At 42.1% G+C, this 12,729-nt stretch overlaps 1 protein-coding gene across 9 annotated transcripts in view; it reads right to left on the bottom strand.

Moving 5' to 3' along the window:
* Positions 1-12,729, bottom strand: part of LOC103176836 (abl interactor 2) — a 102,035-nt gene that overhangs the window by 8,279 nt on the left and 81,027 nt on the right. For 3 of the 9 annotated variants that reach the window (XM_007890619.2, XM_007890622.2, XM_007890623.2), the window contains exons 4-7: positions 11,096-11,113; positions 7,407-7,504; positions 6,364-6,513; positions 4,785-4,909 (exon numbers count right to left, since the gene is read on the bottom strand). In XM_007890619.2, the coding sequence (XP_007888810.1) occupies positions 4,785-4,909; positions 6,364-6,513; positions 7,407-7,504; positions 11,096-11,113 (391 nt within the window). The remainder of the gene's footprint in view (positions 1-4,784; positions 4,910-6,363; positions 6,514-7,406; positions 7,505-11,095; positions 11,114-12,729) is intronic. The other 6 variants (XM_007890620.2, XM_042336041.1, XM_007890621.2 and 3 more) reach the window with 3 other exon arrangements.

The following is a 12,729-nucleotide window of genomic DNA, read 5'->3' as shown; positions in this document are numbered from 1 at the left end:
CCAGCAGTTTACTCAAGTGGCCATTTATTCATGTGTGAACCTGGACGGTGAGTATTAGCAACTGTGGAGAGCATCACAATCAAGCCTGTTTTCACTTGATGTCCAAATGCTTACTACTCAGCAGGAGATGTTGGAAAGTGATCAATATTGGAATCCTGGGCAATGTTTCTTCTCCCTAGTCCACGTTAATTACAATATTCCAACTGAAATTGGCTAATTCAGCAGAAACTAGGAATCAAATCTGCGACTTTGGCTTAGCGCTACAACAGGCTTATTTTCCTGGACATCAGAAACCATTGTAAATTTTGAATTTGTGGAAGTATACAATGGTACACATCAATTCAAACCGTGAAAATTCTATAATAATGGAACTGATCTGCCGTACTGAAGCACAGTGACATAACCTGTTCTTCCTTTGTCACAATACTGTAGGAGAGGGACAGAGATGTTGTCTATAAGAGAAAGGCAAAGACCTCTTCTTAAACAGTCAAACATGATTAGCACACACTGCAACATTGCACATCTTATAGAATTGCAGCCATTGGAAACCAGCCCAATCACAGGCTTTTGTTACAATCTCTTGCTACCAGAAAATAAGGTTCCTTCAAAGCTGCACTGAAGAAATTTAGCTGTGTTCTTGAACCAATTCAATGCAATATTCAGTATTGGGAGAAGGAAAAGTAAAGTTACTCTGCATGGCTCCATGACTTCTGTGATTTTAACTTGCCATTCACAAAGTTTAGTTTGTCTGGGAGCTGACAGACAAGTCAAATTATGTTTGAAACCCCACAGCAGGATGTCAAACTCACAGTCTAGGCGGCACTTCTGTACAGTACTAGATAAGTGCTCCATTGTCAAAAGTGTCATCTTTTAAATGACACATTAAAACAGGGTCCTATCTACCTGCTTACTTGGATATTAAAGAATCCAATGAAACTATTTGAAATAAAGTAAACTTGCATTTTTATAATGCCTTTTACACATCGAAACGTTTCAAAATGCTTCACAAAGTAATTACTATCAGGTGCTGTCATTGTTTTTGTAGCCCAAGAATGGAGTTTTTCCTGGCATCATCTTGACCAACAATCCTCTAGACTAGTGTTCAGTTCCCTGATTGTTGCTTGCTGTTCCTTGCTACCCAAATGACTGCTGTCTTCAAAAACCTATAAAAGTTACTACACTCAACAGTGGATAGTTGTCAAACACTTTGAGATATCTCAACATGTTACGATCCAATACATTCTTTCCTTAAACGAGGCATTTTACACAATACTCCAGCAATGCATCAACAAGCAACGTGGGACTGCTCTGTTGGAATAAGACCGTTCAGCACTAAATCTTAGCTCACAGTTTTAAAACTGATCAGCTCCTAGTGCTATGCTATGGTCAGTTTCTAGTTTCTAATATCAGACAGTTATTTGGATGAGCCTCTGCTATGACTGTCTGGTAGTTTTGCAGTTGTGGTGATTCCCACTGTATCTAGTAAACACTGGGGGTGTAGGACGAGAGAAAAAAAGAGCAGTGCTGAAGCATTGATACATAAACACCAAATTAACACCTTTGTAAAACTGTGCAGACACTTTGGCCTGAAATCAACATATCACTTGCATGTGAAATTGGGCTTTTTCATTCAATTTGAATTTAAAGGGAAAACTCTCCAGCTCCCGTCCCACCTCTAACCTCCCATTCCTCTCCAAGGTCCTGGAATGAGTCATGGCGCCCCAGCTCTGCTCCTTTTTTTCTCGCCATTCCCTCTTTGAACCCCTCCAATCCGGCTTCCGTGCTGCCCACAGCACGGGAACAGCCCTGGTCAAAGTCACTAATGACATTCTGAACATCTGTGATCAAGGCTCCCTCTGCCTCCTTGTCCTCCTCAACCTCTCTGCCGCCTTCGACACTGTCAACCACTCCATCTTTATACACCGCCTCTCCGCTTTCTCAGACCTGCCCTTGCGTGGTTCGATTCCTATCTCTCTCACCGTCTCCACTTTGTCACCTCTAACAGCTTCTCCACCAGTCCCCGCACTGTCGCGTCTGGCGTCCCCCTGGGCTCTGTCCTTGGCCCTCTCCTCTTTAACATCTATATGCTCCCCCTTGGTGACATCATCAACTTCCCCATGTATGCGGATGACATCCAACTCTATCTTTCTGCCTCCACCCTCAACTCCAGCACCACTGCTGTCCTAACAAACTGCCTGTCAGACATCAAGTCCTGGATGAGGGTAAACTTCCTACAGTTGAATGTGAACAAGACTGAGGCCCTCCTGATTGGCTCGCGCCAGCGCCTCTGCACCTCAGGCTCTGGCAACATCAACCTCCATGGTTGCACACTACAACTCACCAGACAGTCAGGAACCCAGGTGTCTTGTTCAACCCTCAACTGTCTTTTCTCACATTTAAGCCATGACCCGCTCTGCCTTCCCTCACCTCCGTAACATCGCCCGTCTCCGCCACTTTCTCACCCCTCAGGCCACTGAAACTCTTGTTCATGCCTTCATCACCTCCAGGCTCGACTATGCAAACTGCCCTGCTTGTCGGCCTTCCCCAATCCTCCCTCCACAGGCTGCAGATAACCCAGAACTCTGCAGCCCGTGTCTTCTCCCCACCAAACTCCATGACCCACCTCCCCCACTCTCGCCCGACTCCATTGGCTCCCTATCCTTCAGAGGATCCAGTTCAAAATCCTTGTGCTCACATACAAAGCCCTTCATGGCATCGCCCCACCCTACCTCTGCGACCTCCTAACCTCCTACCTACCGGAGCGCTTCCTCCGCTCAGCCGGCTCTGGCCTGCTCCACATCCCCCGACCCACCCGCCACACCATTGGCGGGAGAGCCTTCAGCCACTCTGGCCCCAACCTCTGGAATTCCATCCCCCAGTCACTCCGTCTCGCCCCCTCCTTAGCCTCCTTCAAGTCCCGCCTCAAGATCCTCCTTTTGGCCATGCCATCGGTCACCCCCTTCCCCTCCCTCCCCATATCCCCAGCTCAGGTCTGAACTGCTGTATTCTGGCCAGCGCCTTGGGACGTTCTCCCGATGTGAAAGGCGCTATACAAATATAATCTTGTTGTTGTTGTTGAAAACAAAGCTTGCTCCATGGTCATTTGCCTGGCAAAGGGAGAGCAAGCTGAGCTAAGTCTCTGGTAGACTTGATCAGATAGATACCAGCCAGGTCTGCAGCTAATGATGATGATAAAGACTAGTGTGCTTGCCTCATCAACAGACCTGGAGGGGCAGATATGTGACTTGTGGTGGTGTGGGGGGGGATTCTTTTAAGGTACCGATAACTTCCAAGCCAATGTTCTCATGATCGATTGGTTCCAGCTGAACTATGCACAATCCAGAAATAACAACATTAGTTTCTTCTCTTGAATCTGAATCGAAAACCTTCCACTGAATCGTGAAATGCTGCTAGAACTTTCCTGTGACCACAATAACGATTCAAGACAAGCAGAGGCTCATCTAAAGGCTTCCTAAGGTCATACAACAGAACACCCACCTATAAATTTAGTAGTACATCTCAGTCCTGATATTGTGCAACATTTAAAAATTTAAACTCAATCAGAATCACCAAGTTGAATGTATATTCTGAAAACATTGGCTACTTTGGTTAAGGAAAAGAGGGAAGGAGGAGACGGATTCAACATTTTAATCCATTTTTTAAAAAGCATTGATAAAAATGGAGAGCAAGAGCAATTACCGGGGAAATCATTTCAGAAAAGCGATTCAAATGCCATTGCAAGACTGAGCATACAAGGCTGAATAATCATTTGAACTTCAAGATAAAAGGGTCTGGAAAAGCTTTCCATTCATTGTTTGTATATTATGCTTTGTGGAGACCGTGAGGAAAGTTTAATTTGGAAGCTGTTCTTTTTATTTGCCCACTACTGGTTGTGGCAGACGTGGCGGTTAGGACATGCAGTTGCTGCACAGCGTCCTCGCTGGCACACTGACGTCTATGGCAAGATGACTACAAGCTACTGATCGGATACCAGATCAGCATCCTCTACCCAGAAGTAGCCACAGCACCCCCTCCCCCACAAAATTGTTTTCATATGCTGAGAAATGTGCTGTGCATTTCCAGGAGTTGCTGGTTTTATTTCAATCTATTTAAAATAACACTAACTCAACAAACATCAATAAATGACTTACTCAAGATGAAACCACAGGTTTCATCACTGATCATTTACTCTTCTCTTATAAGATCTCTGTGGCTGTGACTCAATTCACCACATAAGTGATCCAAAACTAAGCAAAGCAGCATAAGAGATCTACATTAACAAAATACTGCATTATCGTCTAAATCCTAAAATATAATTTATTAGCGCCCTGAACAATCAAAACTGAAAGCTGCAGACTCATTGTTGACTTGCTCTCCATCGGCCTTATAATTAGCACTCCCAAGTCGCTAGGCTATGCCTGTATGCGTAGGTAGCTACAGCACTCCTACAACCTATGTTTATACTTGAACTGCGCAGGAAGGTTTCCCAAAAATGGAGTTGCATTCTCACATTCGTTACACAGACTCAAGCAATTAATTTGCAAAGAATTCTTGGTCGGTCCACATTTTCAGTATAAGCTGCCAAAGCTTTATATTGTCCAAGATTTTGAGATCCTGATGTTAGTAAAGTTACTTTGAGGAATCATGAAGTTTGAAGGAGACCCACGAAGTTTGCATGAAGCAGGTGTGTGTTAATGAGATTTGACTGGGGTTTTAGTGCGGCAGGAAAAGCAACGAGCAAAGCCAAGCTTCCTGCGATTGTTCTCTCCTGGGACAGTCTTTACCTGGGTACACGCTGGGAGGAGATGGAGTAGGTACAACGATTGGTATCCCCACACTGCCACTTCCACTGTTCTCTCGGCTGCTGCTCTGGCTGCTGGGGTGACTTCCCCCACTACTTCCACTGCTGCTGAAACATACAAACCGCAAAGGTTGAGTAACAATAGTTCCTTAATTTCTTCCCTGCCTCATCACTCCTAGGGAACTCCATTTCTGACCGACAAAAGAAGGTACGTCGGTCAGTTCAAAGCTGCTGACAAGGCAACAACAACAATAACAATAAATATTAATCCTTGCATTTGGTATTCTTGACCACTCCTTTAACCCCCTTTTGTGGTTCTCTTTCATTTGTTCAATTCATTACTGACTTATAACATTAATAATAATAATCCTTGCATTTGATATAGTGTATTATCATGTTTTCGAGACTTCTCAAAGCGCTTTCCAGAATACACTGTAAAGTGAATTGACTGTATATTTTATGGGCGAAACTTGCTGATGAGAAAAGAATGTCTATTAATAATTATCTGTAAACAAACACTATCTGTAATGTCCAGTTAAATGCAAGGATTATTATTATCCACATCACAGCCTGACAAAGTGCACCCAGGACTGGAGACACTGGTAAAAAAAATTCAGTTGCCTGCAAACAATCTGCTCGAACCCTGAAATGTCCCAGCAAAACAAACAGAATGTATGTAGCTGTGCTGAAAAAGGAACCATCTAAATATAAATGCCAGCATTGAAACATTTTTTTCCATTTTAGTAGAAGTGGGGAATTCAATCTAGTTGAATAAAAGCAATTCCATTTGTGAGTTATCTGTGAGTATTCTTTCACCGATCTGAAGACCTTCAATAAAATATACAATGAAGTATCTATTTGAATGATATTTGTCAAATGGATTCCAGTCCCTGCTGACCCCAATCTGGTTCCTAAAAGACATACAGAGACTTTGTATAAATGCTCCCCAACCCCTCCCCCACCACAGTATTAACCAAATAATCAAAGCATCACTAAACTGAGTATTTTTGCATCTATCTCATCGCATTGAAAATGAGCACAGTTGTCCTCCCTACTGTATATTCAGCTAACAGCCTGCCAATAATAACAAATTACATTTGTATAACACCTTTTATTTCGGGAGGACGTCCCAAAACGTTGAAGAAACAAGTCTCAAAGCCCTGTCACGCCGGCTCTGAGCACACTCGTCATTCTTTCAGCGTACTTTAATGAATCAAATCTTTGCTTCACCTTCTCAAGGCACAATATCCAGTCTTCAATCCTCTCACCTGCCTATTTACATCATGGGAACAATCTTGGGACCAAGATTGTGTTGGGAATTGATCTCGATCTTGTACCTCTTTTTCGCCGTTGAAGGCTAAAAATAAATTCTGAAAATTTCATTGATCGGCCTCCATTCTGGTCACAAAAAAACGATGCAATTGCAGATTGTAAATAAGACATACAAGATAGAACTGGAAGGATGTCTGGACTCAGTGCAAAAACATTACAACTAAATTTAGATGTATACAATATGAAAGGGTTCAGACACAAGGAGGAAAAAGCCTTGTTATTCTCTATACCTGTAAGTCCTTGTCCTCTGGTTTACAGACGCTGTCCGTACTGGACTTTGCTGCTGTGAATTGCTCATGTTGCGAGTGGGACTCGGCACATAGTCATTTGGCACCACTGGGGGGCGCACTGGCTCCAAAGTTCGATAAGGAGAATGCCGCCTGTGCAGGGAACAAACACAGGCAGATTCTAACATGTACAAAATAACTGTTTGGACCACAAGCTGCATCAAATACTCAGCCGGACCATCTGACCAGCCCCAATATTTTTACGCTTCAGCAAATTCATCTACCTAGATCTAAGTCTAACCTTTCTGCTTTGAGTTTCGGTAATGGTACTTTAATATCCTTCATGTAATTCTCAACAGAACCTGTAAACAGAAAATACTCCACCACCTTCAGATACTATTCCGTGCATTGCTTTCACTCACATTCTCCATTTCATACAGGATACAGAAGGACATTACAAGTGGCACTGACATTCATACCCTTCAGGAAGAGGAGGAATGTTTTACAGTTATAGGGATTATCATCAATGATCCCTATAGCATTTGGGTGTGTGTTTTACATGTGTTTACGCACATACTGTCCTCAGCTCTGATGCCAAAGTCTTCATCAAACATACTGCCAAAACACTAGGTCCAAGCTCATTACTTGGTCGAGGTAACAGAGTTGCCAGCATACTCCAAACACCAGTCAGTGAAGTTCTCCCACAAAACATAGTTGATTCATTTACAGTACATTCTGTGGAGCACTTTGAGAGTCTCAGTGAAGTGATCGGGTGCTATATCAAATGCAAGTATTATTATTAATATTGAAGATGAAGAGTATAGGTTTAGAGTTACAATTAAAATCATAGTTTCCTTTTATTTTATACTTTACACAGAAGATTGCTTTAGATTCCGTGATCCGCATTGTGGATTGGATTCTTGTAAATTTACTTAAAGATCTCAAGTATAATCTGAGGCGAGTTTCACCAAGGTTGCTTTGACAGAAGGATGTATACAGACTGAGAACCTTTCCCCTCTCTCTTCAGTGTGCATTGTTTCACTTACCCAAGTGTCCCCTTCCCTGATGTGGGGGGACTAGGGGGCTTCTGTGTAGGTGGGGTGGTACGTGGAAGGCCACCCATTTTCATATTCTGGGTGCTGACCTGCAATTGGACATCAAGTCAGATTATTGAGCGTCCTGTGCACTGGGAATCACCGCAAGATGAAGAGGAGACTGTCGCAAAACAAGAACTTTAGCAAGAGAGGAAGAGAAAGAAAAGGAAAGACAGAATAGGAAGCAAAGCCATGCAAATAGCACTACAGCTTTCTAATGGCTAGACAAGATCTACTTCCTCACAGGACAGCACAGGGTTTGAAAGTTTAAAACAGCAGAAAAGCATTTTATTTTAATTGAGAATGTTTCAGTATGCAAACTGGGATGTCAACATGAATCATTCAAGTACCAAGGAAGCTTAGTTTTTTTTAAAAAAAGAATAAGCATCGGTTTCTGCAAACTTCAGGGAGCAGAAAGCACCTGATGAAATGACCTGAGTGCTGGGGAGTGCACAGAGTCAGAAAAATACCAATGAACAACTTTTTTGTAGAAAAAGAATTGAGTGTCACGAATGGAGCAAGAACAATTTTTTGTTCCCCAGAAGGGCAAACTTCAAATGTGGGATCTCCCTGCAATTGTGTGCCCAGAGAACCAGGCTAGGTAAATGAGGCCCTGATCAGTAATTTTTCAAAGGTGTATTCATGTAAAGCAGAGTGAAGGCTGAACCTGCTCATCCTCTGGGGCTGGATCCGTTTGAAACTCATTTTAATGCTGCATCAAACATTCTGTAGATGGTTTAGGGAAATTATGTGTGGGGGGAGGAACGGACAACATTAGTGCTTCTACGTATTGTACAGCACATGGAATACAGAAAAATCACAATGTTGTGGTGACTAATTTCCTAATGAACTACTTCTATCAAGCTGCAATCAGCCACAGCAGAGTTCCACGACTTTTATGAACCATTAAGTATCTTTTGAATTGCAATACATTCCTTGCAATTTCAATTCAATTTTAAATGTGCCTTTCTATAAATGGCCAGACCATGTTGCTGTTTATTTGTCAGCCCCTTCACACGCAGTCACCACTACAATCACAATGTCACTGCAGTGTCAATATTAAATCTTTGGTGGTGACCCTCAACTGTAGGGAACAGCTCGGTTGTACAGTGTTTGACAAAGGTGATTAGTATCTGTGGGGATTGAAGGGAAAACTTCAATATTAAACAATCCTCTGTTATATAATCTAAAAACAATTTAAGGTGAGGATTTGATGGGAGGTATATTTTCTTTTGAACCCTGCAAATATTTTTTTTATTTCAATGACTCTCCTTGTCCTGAGGAACAAACTCTGCTGATACATCAAAACCAGCAACAATTCTGTGCGTTTCGCAGCTCGAATGTCTAACAATTCAGTTCAGGCAGCTGTGGGTACTGGCATTGCCCATGAAGATGATTCTCTGTCTAGTGTTGGCAAAGCTTTGATGCAAGAGGAGATCCAAGAAAGCGGTTCTCAAACAAGGTTTGAAAATTCTCCAGTTTCTCCTCCTACATTACTATTTCATCTCAAATTATAAATAATATACTGTTGTTTGCAAGCTTTTGTCTTGAATGAATTTCAAATTTACCCAAACACTGCATCTAGTCCTGTGAGATACAGACAACAGTATTTCTACTCAAACAGAATGTCATGAGACTACATTAGCACTAGAGAATAAATAGGAGTGAAATTATTTATTCTACATATGTAACCATTTTCAGAGACAAATAGTCAGGTCACATCATGGGTGAGACTCAATAGATTAGAACCATTAGACAAAACCAACTTTACATTGGTGAAGTTGAAATGTCTGTCGTTTCTTCCATCACAACCCAGCTCAGTCGGTCAGAGAAAAAAATAATCTAGTCAGTGGAGTGCTTCCAATCCTAGTTTTGAAATTATTTCCAGCTGCTCCCAGGCCTGTTTGTAAAAAGGTCCCAAGTGGAGAGACGCCTTGCATGCAGGCTGCCAAGAGCCACAGAATTCATCAACCTTCATCTGGTGTCAAAATGAAACCCTCCAAAAATCGTACAGCTGATGCTTCAGTTAGCAGGGGTTAAGAGGGCTCAAGCGTGACTAACAATTCATGTAGATATTGAGGTTACACTCAGGCCACTCACATTTCTAACTCAGAGTGATAAAGGAAACGAGTCCTGCACTACAATGTGCAGCACCAAGACTACAAACCACAACTTTCTGATACCCCCACCTCTGCTGTGATACTGTGAGGAAGTGCTCAGGATCGCCACAAAGAGAGCAAATAAAACCCGAGGAGCAATGGCACAGAAATCCTGGCTCATTTGCTCTTGTGAACCTCTGGGTGGGCAATTTCAGAGCAGTATTGGTAACCTGGGAGCAGATCATGGTGGTGTGAAATTTGGGGAGACCTGAGGAAAGAGACTGAGGAACTATGACCTGACCGGTGAGTTTAGGAATGATGCAGAAAGAACCAAGCAAGCCTTTAGATTACTTTTTTTTAAAGATTAAAACTTACATATAGAGAACAAACAGGATATCACAGACTGAGGAGGTGCTATTTCAACTACATAAAGAAAAGATTGTAACCATAAACGCTGGAGAACTACTGCAGACTCTATATGTGTGTGTAAGGGAGGGGGAGAGGTGTAAGCAGGTTCTCCTTGGAATTGAACTGGCTCCAAGGTGACATGCTTGGCAATGGAATATCAGAATCTCGTCAATCTTCTGTGGGGGTCTTGGTAGTCCGGTTCCTAAGTCTCGCAGGGCACTGATGATGACAGACTAGCCAACCTGGTTCATCGTAGGACTTAGAGCCAATGGAGGCAACGATTCATCCCACTGAGCTCATGTTAACCCTGCAAACCAAAGCACTAAAGGTAGGGTGGTCCTAGCTGGAGAGCAGGAAGCTTGCTACTCAGTGCTTTAGTTAGCTAGTTAAACTCCAGCAATATGTGCCACTGCACACTCTGGCGACTCCAAGCCTTGGCTCTTGCCAACTTGCCCTGAAATTAATTACGCTGGGTGCATCCTTCCAAGGAGAGTGTGAATATTACACTTCAGACGTAAGAATTTACAATTGTAGGTGGCAGACATGAAATAGAGTCTGGTTTGATATTATTAAGCATGATGGATGGATGATGGTGTGTACCCACTCCATGCCCAGATATAACCGATGCTTCTTGTACGAGACATTTTGGAAAATCACTGGAATCCACGGCTGACTGACAGATTGATTGTCCAGCCTAGTGTTCCATCCTCCACCCACTTGCCTGCATGATTCCAGAAGGAAGCCTAAAAGAGCGCTGAGCCATATCCATGCCCAGCAAATAGGTCAAATTGTGCCAAATTGTCAATCAATGAACTACTTAATTTTTACCAAAGCCCACAGCGAAGTTACGCACTAACCAGTTTCCCCTAAATACATTTATACTGTAAATTCCAGATTATAAATGACTCGCAACCTAAATGAACCTGTTATTTTAGGCAACTAAAATCACACAGAAGTATAAGATGCTGAGCACACTTTGTGAGAATAAACAAGAGATGAGAAAGTGCAATCTATATACTAGATTTTATGGTCAATCTTTTCTTTTAAGGAAATATCTGCAGTACTTGGAACTCCCCAGTGAGTGATACCCTCAGCATAGCAATAGGATGACAGAGAAGCCCTGAAATATCTTACCTTAAATCTAAGCAACCACTTAATGCATAAATGAAGCAAACAAAAGGTAAGAAAAAACAGCATTGACAGGTTAGTTGGAATCATAGGATATGAATACAAAAGAAATCAATGTTAAGTATCTGATATTGACTGATTAATTGTTCCAATAGGTTACAGAGTGAAGCAGAATGTGAGTCATGAACAGAGGTTCTTATCAGATGGCAACATCTGCTGTTCAGAAAGGAGAAATGCCTACTACGCTGGCCACAAACACAGCTGCTTTTCATAGCCCCATCTAAGCCACAATTAAAATATACCCAGCTTCACTGTGAAAATCATACAGCAGTAAGAATAATGAAATTACCATCGATTTTTAAAACAAACTTTATTTCTTTGTTCAGTTTGTCAATATGCTGACTGCTGCACCATCCCACAACATCCCACCCCCATCCACTGTGCAAACTGTTCTATTGATGATGTTGATTGTGAGGGGTGGGGAGGTTCTGAAGGGCTTCATTGCTCCAATTGCTATTCACATCCGATTTGTGACCTTTCTGTCCCCTCTGGTACAGCAACATTACATACACATCGAGTCCAAAGAGTTAAAAACTCATTCCAGCAGCTGGAAACTGAAATATGCTTCCACAAACTGGTCAGTTAAAATTGTTGGAATATATGAAAATATCACTGTCAATTTTAGTTTCAACCTCATTAGAATATCCCTACCTTTCCCAATTTGGTATATATTATAATGCCAGTGAGAGACAGAGCTTAAAAATATTTGGGCATTAATTGGGGAGATCATTTATACCTGTAATTCTCTATGTGATTCATAAATCAAACTACTGTACTGTCAGAGTCAAGGGTAAGCACTAACTGGGGAGGAAAAAGCAAAGGGGAACAGACTCAGAACTTTTTGTCTACCTTCTTGGTTCTGACTAGGCATGAGAGCAGGTACTAAATATTACATAGTGATGGAGTGTGATACAATACTTAGAAGAGCACATACAGGGAAAAAATATTACAAAATAAAACCTCAGGTGACCAAATAATAAAGCAGTTCAGTCTGGGAGACACTACAAATGACTGCTATTATGTTATTATAGGACACACAGGAGGTGAAGTCGTCCAATGGGTACAGGTAGTTTAATATAAGCACTTAACAAAGTGTCTAATATCACACAGTGCCTCCTGGTAGCACTGTGGAGTTTGCAGATGTCACTGGGCTCTGCAGTGTCGCTACAAGGCTCTGTGTGGTACCGCAGCTTCACTTCCCCATTCATGATTATTCAACTGTACACACTATACAGTTGGTGGTGCTCACGACTAATTTATACTGCGATCCATCTCAGCCTTAGAGAACAAGATCAACCTGCAGTGGCATCACAAAGCATAGCTGCATACCAGACTTGAAATCTGCACCCAATCTAAAAACTAGAGCGTTTACATTGCACAGTTATTATTACAGGGATAGCCATCAGTTTTTGGGGCCCAAGGGTGGACTTGGCACAAACGTGGCATAAAACAAACAAGTTATTTATCCCAATTCATTGTCAGCAATCCAGGAACTTTATCCTCTCTGGATTGCTTTCAAACACAGGCAGGACACCATTTAATGCACTAAATCAATTCAAGACTTCTGAAAGTACTGCAAA

This window comes from Callorhinchus milii, unplaced genomic scaffold (assembly GCF_018977255.1).
Source record: "Callorhinchus milii isolate IMCB2004 unplaced genomic scaffold, IMCB_Cmil_1.0 Scaffold6, whole genome shotgun sequence".
Lineage (NCBI taxonomy): Eukaryota > Metazoa > Chordata > Chondrichthyes > Chimaeriformes > Callorhinchidae > Callorhinchus > Callorhinchus milii.
The sequence above is the reverse complement of the archived record's forward strand: the minus strand, read 5'-3'. Positions and strand labels throughout refer to the sequence as shown.